General features: G+C 39.9%; 1 protein-coding gene across 1 annotated transcript in view; it reads left to right on the top strand.

Moving 5' to 3' along the window:
- mvk (mevalonate kinase) overlaps nucleotides 1-10,610 on the top strand; it is a 33,365-nt gene extending 22,755 nt beyond the window's left edge. Inside the window, exons 8-11 of the mRNA XM_063034271.1 lie at nucleotides 970-1,060; nucleotides 4,780-4,899; nucleotides 5,938-6,091; nucleotides 7,266-10,610. Of these exons, the coding sequence (XP_062890341.1) occupies nucleotides 970-1,060; nucleotides 4,780-4,899; nucleotides 5,938-6,091; nucleotides 7,266-7,429 (529 nt within the window). The 3' untranslated portion in view covers nucleotides 7,430-10,610. The remainder of the gene's footprint in view (nucleotides 1-969; nucleotides 1,061-4,779; nucleotides 4,900-5,937; nucleotides 6,092-7,265) is intronic.
- The last annotated feature ends 1,941 nt before the right edge of the window (nucleotides 10,611-12,551 follow it).

Genomic DNA, 12,551 nt, shown 5'->3' with positions numbered 1-12,551 from the left:
GATATGACTGCTTCCAGCATTTTCCTTAATTTCCAATTTTCAACAGCTACTGTGGTCTGCATTTCATGATTAGACTGTTAAAGTTACAAAGTTATTTTGAGATTGTACAAGCTTTGTAAGATTTTTGTAGGAGTTCTGTGTGCAGTTTTGCTGTTGTATATTTGCCATGGATTCATTGTAGCATCGATTCAGTAGTTTAGTTTGTGCAATGTAGGCATTGTCCTTTGAAAAGAGAGCAAGTGAGATTGACCTGGATTCATAAGAGTTTAGAAGAATGAGATGTGAATTTATTGACACCCAAGACAACACTGACTTTTTTCTATAGATCCTGACGATTTGTTATAGTTCTTACATTTTCTATTTCTATTTCAAGCTTTCCAACATTTCAACTTGTTTTACAACATTTCATTAAGTGTTGAGTGACTTCTTCTCTACAAGACGTTCAGAATTTGAGGCTATTGTCTAATGTAGGGGTTCCCAACCTGTGGTTCATAGACGACCACTCAGTTAATTGTAGGGGTCCATGGCATAAAAAAGATTGGGAACCCCCCAAGTGCCCCAAGTATTCTCCATTTAGGATGGAAATGAAGACAATTTTTCTCAACCAGATGGTTGCAAATCTTCATATTTTGTCCACAGATTCTCCATTTATGAGCACATTGGAAGTTTAGATGGATAAATAATGGGATTGGAGTGTATAACAATTTGGTGTGAATGTGAACTAAGACATGGGTTCAAACACTATCTTTTTGAAAGGCTGGGAAGGTTCACAAAGCCACGTGTCCTAATCCTGCTTCCAACATTCAAAGATGTCAGGTCTGCAAATGGGACTGATGTAAGTGTACCTCAAAAGCAGCAGTGAGGAGGAGTTGAAAATAAAATGGTAAAACTCCTTTCAGATCTTTGCAGTGGTTCTTGTTATTTTTTTTGTCGTGATATTAAGATTTGAACTGTCTTGCTTTCTTTCAGAGTCCCCACTCTGCGGATACTGCTTACTAATACAAAGGTCTCAAGAAGTACTAAAGTATTAGTAACTGGGGTGAAGGACAAACTTAATAAGGTTTGTTATTTCTGTTTCTTTTAATGCCTGCTGACAGCAGAAACAAAGGTTTTGGATTTTGATCTGACAAACTTCTCTCTCCATATCCTTTTGCTCTTCTATTTCCCTTTATAATCTACTGTGTGGTGGTGGTTCTTTGTATCCTGATGATGACAGGAAACCTGTGCTGTTGAGCTTTTAAAGTTCATTGCACTGGGGCATTTTCACTTCCTTGATCTTGGAAGTCCAATCCAGTGATACAAGCAAGTGTCACATCTATATCTACTATTTAAACCATTGCGAATCAACACATTTCATGACGGGTGAGGTGATTTTTCTTTCTCCAGTTTTACATTAAGGACATGTGGTGCTGTCCCTGATGAAAACCTATGTTTGGAATCACCTAAGCATTGCCAGTTCTGTAGGAACAGAGCGATAGGGAGAGGTTGGGCAGGCTGAGAGTCTATTCACTGGAGTAAAGGAGACTGAGGGATGATGTATAAAATCACGATATGCATTGATAGAGCGGGTGAATGCACCCTGCCTGTCTTTTTTCCCTGGAATAGGAATGAAAAAAAGAACTAAGGGACACGGATTTAAGGTGAGAGAAGAAAGATTTGAAAGGGATCCAAGTGGTAACTTCACACAGAGAGTGGAGGAAAGTTCAGTAAAAACACCTGGAAGTCACTTGGACAAGTACATGTACAGGAGTTTAGAGCAGGGGATCCCAAACGAGTTCACAGATCCCTTGCTTAATGGTATTGGTCCATGACATAAAAAAGGGTTGGGAACCCCAGGGCCAGATGGTCTGCATCCTAGAGTGCTTAAAGAAGTAGCCCAAGAAATAGTGGATGCATTAGTGATGATTTTTCAAAACTCGTTAGATTCTGGACTAGTTCCTGAGGATTGGAGGGTGGTTAATGTAACCCCACTTTTTAAAAAAGGAGGGAGAGAGAAACTGGGGAATTATAGACCAGTTAGCCTAACGTCGGTGGTGGGGAAACTGCTGGAGTCAGTTATCAAGGATGTGATAACAGCACATTTGGAAAGCGGTGAAATGATCGGACAAAGTCAGCATGGATTTGTGAAAGGAAAATCATGTCTGACGAATCTCATAGAATTTTTTGAGGATATAACTAGTAGAGTGGATAGGGGAGAACCAGTGGATGTGGTATATTTGGATTTTCAAAAGGCTTTTGACAAGGTCCCACACAGGAGATTAGTGTGCAAACTTAAAGCACACGGTATTGGGGGTAAGGTATTGGTGTGGGTGGAGAATTGGTTGGCAGACAGGAAGCAAAGAGTGGGAATAAACGGGACCTTTTCAGAATGGCAGGCGGTGACTAGTGGGGTACTGCAAGGCTCAGTGCTGGGACCCCAGTTGTTTACAATATATATTAATGACTTGGATGAGGGAATTAAATGCAGCATCTCCAAGTTTGCGGATGACACGAAGCTGGGTGGCAGTGTTAGCAGTGAGGAGGATGCTAAGAGGATGCAGGGTGACTTGGATAGGTTGGGTGAGTGGGCAAATTCATGGCAGATGCAACTTAATGTGGATAAATGTGAAGTTATCCACTTTGGTGGCAAAAATAGGAAAACAGATTATTATCTGAATGGTGGCCGATTAGGAAAAGGGGAGGTGCAACGAGACCTGGGTGTCATTATACACCAGTCATTGAAAGTGGGCATGCAGGTACAGCAGGCGGTGAAAAAGGCGAATGGTATGCTGGCATTTATAGCGAGAGGATTCGAGTACAGGAGCAGGGAGGTACTACTGCAGTTGGACAAGGCCTTGGTGAGACCACACCTGGAGTATTGTGTGCAGTTTTGGTCCCCTAATCTGAGGAAAGACATCTTTGCCATAGAGGGAGTACAAGGAAGGTTCACCAGATTGATTCCTGGGATGGCAGGACTTTCATATGAAGAAAGACTGGATGAATTGGGCTTGTACTCGTTGGAATTTAGAAGATTGAGGGGTGATCTGATTGAAACGTATAAGATCCTAAAGGGATTGGACAGGCTAGATGCAGGAAGATTGTTCCCAATGTTGGGGAAGTCCAGAACGAGGGGTCACAGTTTGAGGATAGAGGGGAAGCCTTTTAGGACCGAGATTAGGAAAAACTTCTTCACACAGAGAGTGGTGAATCTGTGGAATTCTCTGCCACAGGAAACTGTTGAGGCCAGTTCATTGGCTATATTTAAGAGGGAGTTAGATATGGCCCTTGTGGCTACGGGGGTCAGGGGGTATGGAGGGAAGGCTGGGGCGGGGTTCTGAGTTGGATGATCAGCCATGATCATAATAAATGGCGGCGCAGGCTCGAAGGGCCAAATGGCCTACTCCTGCACCTATTTTCTATGTTTCTATGTTTCTATGTTTAGAGGGATACGGGCCAAACACAGGCAAGTGAAACTGGCTTAAATGGGCATCTTGATCAGCATGGTCCTATTCCTGTGCTGGATTTCTTCACAGCTCTGAGCTGCATTCTTGTAACTACTGAATCAAAAAGGAGCAGAAGCTGGAAATCCCAAAACAAAAGCAAAAAACATTGGAAGGATTCAGTAAGCCAGGCAGCATTTGTAGAGGAGAAATGGAATTAATATTTCAGGTCAAGCTCCTTTCTTTGTAGCTGTAAAAATGACAAAGCAAGTGTGTTTTTGTGTGGCAGGGAGAGGGTGAGATGCAGAGAGCAGGGTGCAGACCAAAATTGTCGAGGTAACAATTATTTAACACTAAATTTCACCACTGCCCCTACCACTGATGTCAGGCTAGCTGCGTTCCACTCAGTGGGTACTTTTGGAAGATGTTTGCCAGTGCATCCATTATCTTTTTAGCTTCCTCCTCCTGAACCTTAGGATGCAGGATATCAAATCACAAGGATTGATCACCTTTCACTGCAATTATCTTCCAACAGTGTTGATATTTTATTAATGCTAATTTAACATATCTTGAGGACAAAGTACTTTGTGTTTACAAACACAAGGATGTGTACAAGGATATTGTCGGGTCTGGAGGACCTGAGTTATCAGGAAAGATTGAATAGTTTAGGACTTTATTCCTTGCTTGGAAGATGATTGAGGGGAGATTTGATAGAGAAGTACAACATTGTGTGAGGTATAGACAGGGTAAATGCAAGCAGGCTTTTTCCACTGAGGTTGGGTGGGACTACAACTAGAGGTCATGGGTTAAGGGTGAAAGGTAAAGAGTTTAAGGGGAACACGAGGGGAAACTTCCTCACTCAGAGGGTGGTGAGACTGTGGAATGAGCTGCTAGCACAAGTGGTGCATGCAAGTTTGATTTCAACATTTAAGAGAAGTTTGGATAGGTACATGATTGGTAGAGATATGGAGTGCTATGGTCCTGGTGCAGGTCAATGAGACTAGGCAGTTTAAATGGTACGGCATAGACTAGATGGGCCAAAAGGCCTGTTTCTGTGCTGTATTTTGTATGTGATTCCATGTTGAAGGAGAACACCAGTGGGAAAAAAATCAGGAAAATTTATATGGAGTGCTATGGTCCTGGTGCAGGTCAATGAGACTAGGCAGTTTAAATGGTACGGCATAGACTAGATGGGCCAAAAGGCCTGTTTCTGTGCTGTATTTTGTATGTGATTCCATGTTGAAGGAGAACACCAGTGGGAAAAAAATCAGGAAAATTTATGGCTTGGCTGTCTTCTCTATCACCCCTTGTCGTAATTACATAAAGGACAATAGTGAATAAAGTTATTTTCTTGTCTTAGCTACCAAGCATAATAAAACCCGTGCTGGACTCAATAGATGCTATTTCCTGCGAGTGTGAGCGTATTCTGGCTGCTATTGCATCTGGCAGTGATACAAGTGAACACTACACAACTCTGGAGGTAAGCTTCCATTAGAAATTAATCCATTAGGAAAAATCTGGGCACATTATAATGATGTAGTTGATGGCTGCTAGATTTTTGAGGAAGAAACCACAACTTCTGTTTTTTTTTAAGCTTGTACCTGTTCAGGTGGAAATAATTTCTATCTCATGCTAGGGTGCCCAGATTTTGTTAATGAGTTTGATGACAGCACCTGTACATGCACTGCTAAGGATGATTGATTATCTCCAAACTAATTACTGTACACTCAGGCTTTGAAAGTGAGCTCTGTGAACATGGTCCTGTGATGAAAATAATAGATATGTGAAGTTGTCTGTTGAATGAAGAATCCTGCTAATACCCTGGAACTCTGGTTACTGGAGACACAGTAGCACATCACTTTGCAGCACCAACGACCTGGGCTTAATTCCCAGCACTGTCTGTAAGGGGCTTGTACGTTCTACCTGTTCCACTGTGTGGGTTTCCTCCAGGTGCTCCAGTTTCCTCCCACAATCCAAAGATGTACCAGTTGGTCATTGTCACATAAATAAGCTAGGATTGCTAGGCAGTGTGCCCCGAAGGACCAGCAGGCCATATTCAATGCTGTGTCTCAATAAATAAATTAAATAAATATCAAGATATTAATGAAATAATAAATATTTTATTTGTTGTACAGGGCTTAGATGTGCAATTGATATAAAGTGAGAAAAGTAAGAAAGTGTGGAAAATGCAGTGTATGTAGCAAGATTATGTCATACATTTTGAGAAATGCAATCAAGTGCTCAAAATTTGTTTTAAGCAACAATGAGTGCATTGGTGATTGAAATTGTCCCGTGATTGGGCTAAGGTTAAATAGGTGGTTGCTGGACAGTGCCACTTATTGGGCCGGAAGGGTCTGTTCCATGCTCTGTCTCTAAATATATAAATAAATATAGAGCCGTTGGCAATATTGAGCCATTAGTGGATTACAGTCTTGTGCAAAATTAAGATTGCATGCAAGATGACCAGAAAAAACATCTCAAATTGTCAATTACAACTGTGACTGCTCCATGATTTCAGGAACTTATTGACATTAACCAGCATCACCTGAATGTCATTGGAGTGGGTCATTCCTCATTGGACAAATTATGTCAGGCAACAGCAGCATATGGGCTGCACAGCAAATTGACTGGAGCAGGAGGTGGTGGATGTGGCTTAACACTGCTTAGACCAGGTACAGTGACTATTTTGATGTGTGATCTTTAGTGAGTGTATGTTTTCCAAACCTAGTACAATGTTTATTTGTTCTGTTCTTAACTATGCATGCTTTTTTATGATAATACAGAGGAGGCTATTGGATTTGTGCAGTGTTGATGGAGGCCTTTCCTCCTCTATGTAGTGAATTCTATACTTTCTGAATCTGAGATCAGTCTCATCCCAAAATGTCTCGCCTGATTTGTTGAATTTTTCCAGTATTTTCTGTGTATGACTTCTCTCTGTCCCTTTCTGTAAGTACATTAAAACTCCAATAATCAGATTTTTCTGAAATCCTGATGCTTTGACATTTGACTGTGTAAACTCATCTACCATTGAGAACTAATAATGTATTGAATATTTCAGATACTGATTTTTCTTCTCTAAAGTTAATTTTGAATTTGTATATTTGGCTGATCTGGTTGTTTCTTGTACTCCTTGTCAAATAATTTGGGCCCCATTGTCCACATGCCCTCTATTCTCATTGGGGGCCCCATTCCTTGAGGTTCTTTTAAAATCTTTTGAGCCCCATTTTTCATGCTTTGCTTAAACTCATGTGATTAACTTAAAAACTTTATTACATTACTGTGTAACATCTTTTTTTAAAAAAACTTACAGGAATATTGGTGTTCTAATGGGAATAATATCAAATAGTCTGGAAAGGCTGCACTATCGGAGTCCTGATGCAGTCAGATTTTTCTCTAATTACCTTTGCAGTATTGTACCTTGGGTAGCTGGCTAGGTGATTAGGGGAGGAGAGGATGGGGTGATGCCAGACAATCTCTGAAGAGTATTGATAAGGGCTGGGTTATCCATCTTGTAAAGACACTGTCCAGGAGAAAGCAGTGGTAAACCGCTTCTGTAGAAAACTTTACCAAGAACAACCATGGTCAGGGAAAGATGATTGCATCATGTGACATGGCGCATAATGAACTTGCAGACCACATTATCTCACCACCTATTAGGCATATAGAAATACATGGACTTTATTAGCCCACTCAACCCCCAGCTCTTACTTGCATATTTGTTTGATATGTTCTGATTATAAAAAGGTACTTGAAAACTTCCCCTGCAAAAATCCTGTTATGAGAAAATGTACTTTAGATTCTACTGTGGTTCAACTCCAAATGTGTTCTGTTAACTATGTCTTTCAGATACAAGGCCTTCTGTGGTAGAAGCTTCTAAACGGGCTTTGAAAGACTTTGGGTTCGATTGCTGGGAGACAAATATTGGTGGATTCGGTGTGTCTTTGCAGTTGCCATCCTCCCTGCGGAAGGACATATTTCAGATTTTATGTGACATGAAGAATTACCAATAAGGAATTTTGGAAGAGTATTGTAATTATGCTAATCATTTGCACATACCATGTGTGTTTAACAGATTCTGTCTGTGTGTATTGGGCTTGATCACCTCATTTTCAATCATCTCATTTTTAATATAATTTCTGTTTTTTTCTCTATACCACCTCCTCCTCTCCCACATGGTTGCATTAAAGCAGGGATTTCCAACCTTTTTTAATGCCATGGACCCCTACCATTAACCAATGGGTCCGTGGACCTCAGGTTAAGAACACCTGCATTAAAGGAGCATTCAGCTCATTTTAAAAAAAACACTACTACTTTGGTTTTTCATTTTCACCTTTTAAATGTGATCGTCCGAAAGTATTTTCATTGGAAAGTGCTGTTTATTTTCAGTTTGGTTCCTAATTGAAGCTTAGTTCTTATATAAATAAATGCTTAAAGTGAAGGCATTCATCCAGCCAGGTTGGAGAAACTATTCTTGCAGAATATAGCTGGAAGAAGGTTCACCAGTCATGTTTTGAAATACCAAATTACTGGTTGTTAGTTTGTCTTGTTCTGTTATAAACAATACACTGTATAATTTTCTGAAGGACCGTAATGAGAATTTAGTGGATAAAAAACATTACAGGAAATTCATCAATGTGTTACCTGGATTAATGAATTTTAGTTATGGGGAGACATTGGAGAGGCTGTATTTATTTTCTATTGGAGCATAGGAGACTGAAGGGGACCTGACACAGGTATCATTTATAAAAGGTGCAGATGTCAATCTTTTCCCATAGTAGGAGTATCAAAACAAAAAGGTATAGGTTTAAGGTGAGATGAAGGAGATTTAAAAGGTATTTGAGGGGGTTCTTATTCATCTCTGTAGTGAATGGTTAATATCTTGAACTCACTATCTAAATGTCTCTTTAAATGTATAGTGATTGTATCTGACTCCACCTCATCCTGAGGCAGAGATAGAAACAAGAGCTAGAAGGATTTAGACCATGTTCTAGATGGGCAGGAAGGTTTGCATGAATGTGATGGGCTGAGGGGCCTTGTTATAGTTTCATGTACCTTTCTCTCAAAACCAAAGAAAAGACATTAATCAGGATGTTAGAGTAGCCGGTGTCCATGAAATGTGGACTTATTGAAATCTAATTATTTGTTTGTTGTCTTGTTTGCCTCACAGGGATAAGAAATGTGCTGTGTGTGGTTTTGTAGTGTATCATCGTTGAATCACTACTCAGCTTTATTCCTCTTATCCAGAAGATGCTGCCTCACACTGTTCACATTAATTGCTAACATTATCAGTTAGGGTTGATATGGGCTGACGCTGTTGGAAGAGGAGCTCGGATATTTGTAAACAAGTTTCAGAATTTGAAATCTGGATTTCTATCTATGCCAATACATTTTTTTCCTAGTTAGAATCCTGAACAGTATTTATAATTGGAATTTTCTATTTTTTTGTTTACTTTCGTGTTGCTATGATGTTATAGGACTGCTGTTCAAAGTGTATCAGCATTAACATAAGATTTCAAGATTGTCTGTCCAAATGCAGATAACTAGCTCTGTGCAAATTACAAATTAAAATTAAAAGCAGAGGTACACGTTGGATGTGTAATGTGTATTTACTAAAAGATACTCTTCATTTTAACCCTGATACCTGTGATGTGAAAATATAAACTACAATGGACTAACTAAACAGCAGCTGTGATTTGTAGAACATTGCCTCATTGAGCATTTGTAGATATTTTACAGACAAAAATGGATAAAGAGGGCTTTTTTTAGGATTTCTGTTTTCAAAATAACATGGAATTCAGCTATATGGACACAAGTGTTTGTTTTATTTGAGATTGCTTTAGAGTAATAAATATACACATCTAGCGCACATTTCAAGTTCAGGTTTACTGTTATTCAATGGTATACATGTATACCACCAAACAAAACAAAGTTCCTCCAAACTAAGTTACACAACAGTGTCCATATAACTCTCACAGTGCACAAAGTAATATTACCACAAATAATGTGCATTTATGACACAAGTCCAAAAGTAAACTGGTACTTCAGTTGATCAGACCTAGGAGCTGGCAAAGAGTTCAATAGCCCCACAGAATGGGGGAAGAAGTGTTTTCCAACATATCAGTCCTTGTCCTGATGCTAATGGTATCTCCTGCCTGATGTCAGGAGGTCAAAGAGTATGTTGGACAGGTGAGAAGGATCATTGACAATGCTAAGGGTCCTGCAAAAGCAGTGCTCCTGATAAATATCTCGGATGGGTGAAAGGGAGACCCAGATGATCCTCGGCAGTCCTTGCAATCTTTCATAGGGACTTGGGGTCAGATAATAATAACTTTATTTATAAAGCAGTTTTCATACAAACAATGTAGCTCAAAGAGCTTTACAATGGGATGAAAGTGCAAACACAAAAATTAAAATAAGCATGAAAATTAAAGACATAAATGTGTTAGTTAAAAGCAAGTTTAAATGAATAAGTTTTGAGCAGGTGTTTAGAAAAGGGTCAACTGAGTCTGTAATCTTTATCGTTTTAGTCTTTAAAATTCTGCAGTTTAGGAGCGTGGTTCAAAAAAAGCTGACCTGCCAATTACCTTCTGAGGGAGAGTGTTTAAATTTAGAACAGCAGAAGATCTGAGAGCTCAAGCAGAATTATAATGGTCCCAGACTATTAAGAGCTGTAAAAACAAGGAAGAGGACTTTAAAATTATTTCTAATTGATCAACATCCAAGATGCTAAAATGCCTTGAAGTTCTGTACCAGGTGGTGATGCAGCTGGTCAGGGCACTCTCAATGGTGCTTTCTTGGCTGAAGAGGTGGTGGTGAAGGACCAGGTGAGATTATCAGTTATGTGCACTCCCAGTAAGTTGGAACTCCTAATTCTCTCCATGGACATTTATTAAGCTAAAGCAATCATAGTCAAAAATGTATTGAATTATTTGATGGATCCTTCACCCAGTGTTGGGAAATTTGCAGTTTGTTACATTTGTGCTCAGCCACAATTTCTCTGCTTTTCACATCTAAGCTATTTCTCCTGGAGAGCTTTGGGACTATGGTCTTGTAGTTATAGACCGACTCAGCAGCTGCCCAGTACAATAGTGTACCATGCACTACCGTAGAACAATGTCAAATCTGATTTAAGAACATCTGTAAAACAAACTCACTTTGTAGTCCAATGTAGAAATTGTACATTAGAGCTCATTATTAGTCTACTTACTAAAGAAATTGTAGATGTGATATTTTGATAGTATTTGAGTGATGTAAATATATTGTTTGATTAAGCATTCTTTTGTTTATATAATTCATTACGGGTTGTATGTAAGACCATTAAGCTTCATGAGCACCTTCTCAGTCGTAATTTTCACTGCACTTAACTTCCCTGACACTCTTGAATATCCGGTATACTGCAGATGTCTTCCACTGTGAAGACTGATGCAAAATTTGCATTCAGTTCCTCTTCCATCTGTGTCTCTCATTACAATATCTTCAGCATCATTTTCTATTGGTCCAATATCTACGCTCGACTCTCTTTTCGCCCTTTATATACTTAAAAAAGCTTTTAGTATCTTTTTTGATATTAGTTGCCAGCTTCCTTTCATAATTCATCTCTGCCTTCCTAATGACCTTCATTTCCTTCAAGTTTTAAAAAAACTTTCTTATCTTCCCACTGGCTTTGGCTTCTCTTTTGTTTTTACTTTGGCTCTAACTTCACGTGTCAGCCATGGTAATGTCCTTCCATTCAAAATTTCTTCTTATTTGGAATATATTTACCTTGCACTTCACTTTTTTTTTTTGCAGAAACTCCAGCCATTGCTGCTCCGCTGTCCTTCCTGCCAGTGTCCTTTTCCGGTCAACCTTGGCCTGTTCCCCTCTCATGCCATTGTAATTTCCTTTATTCCACTGAAATACTGACACATTGGAATTTAGTTTCTCCTTAAACTTTGAAGTGCCCTTGATCATACTGTGATCACTGTTCCCTTAGGGTTCCTTAACTTTTAGCTCTCATCACCTCCGGATCATTGCACAGCCCCCAATCCAGCACAGCCGATCCCCTAGTGGGCTCGACAACAACCTGTTCTAAAAAGCCATCCCCTAGACATTCTACAAATTCTCTCTTGAGGTCCAGTACTGGCCTGGTTTTCCCAATCCACTTTCATGTTAAAATCCCCAACGATTATCAAGACATTGCCTTTCTGACACGCCTTTTCTATCTCTTGCTGTAATTTGTAATCCACATCCCAGCTGCTGTTTGGAGGCCTGTATATAACTGCCATTAGGGTCCTTGTACCCTTGTCATTTCTTAACTCAATCCATGGAGACTACACCTTCCGATCCTATGTCATCCCTTTGTAATAATTTAATATTTCTTATACACAGGGCCACATCACCCCCTCTGCCTACTAACTCATCTTTCGGATACACCTTATATCCTTGAATGTTCAGCTCCCAATGGCAGCATCCTTTAGCCAAGTTTCAGAGATGGCCACAATGTCATACTTGCCAATCTATAGCTGAATTTCAAGATCATCCATTTTATTTCTTGTGCTGTGTGCATTCAAATACAACACTTTCAGTCCTTATTTGTTGCTTTCTGTTTTAACTGCACTACACCTCTATTGCCCTGTAACTCATCCCACTGGATGTGATCATGCTGCATTTCCTGCCTGTCCTTTTTATCATCTCTGTTGTGTGCTATCTTTGATTTATTTCTGTTTTCTCCTTCCTCAGTCCTATCACTCCAGTTCCCATCCCCCTGCCAAATTAGTTTAAACCCTCCCTAACTGCACTATTTAACCTGCCTTTAAAAACGCAAACATGAGGAAATCTGCAGATGCTGGAATTTCAAGCAACACACACAAAAGTTGCTGGTGAACGCAGCAGGCCAGGCAGCATCTATTGGAAGAGGTACAGTGGATGTTTTGGGCTGAGACCCTTCGTCTCTTACTAGCTCTTCTTTCAGTTAGTCCTGACGAAGAGTCTCGGCCCGAAACGTCGACTGTACTTCTTCCAATAGATGCTGCCTGGCCTGCTGCGTTCACCAGCAATTTTTATGAGTGTTGTATTAAACCTGCCTGCTGGGATATTGGACCCTTTTGGGTTCAGGTGTAACCCGTCCTTTTTGTACAGGTCGTACCTCCCCCA

Source organism: Mobula hypostoma, chromosome 27 (genome assembly GCF_963921235.1).
Source record: "Mobula hypostoma chromosome 27, sMobHyp1.1, whole genome shotgun sequence".
NCBI lineage: Eukaryota > Metazoa > Chordata > Chondrichthyes > Myliobatiformes > Myliobatidae > Mobula > Mobula hypostoma.
This window is presented reverse-complemented; position numbering and strand designations above follow the sequence as displayed.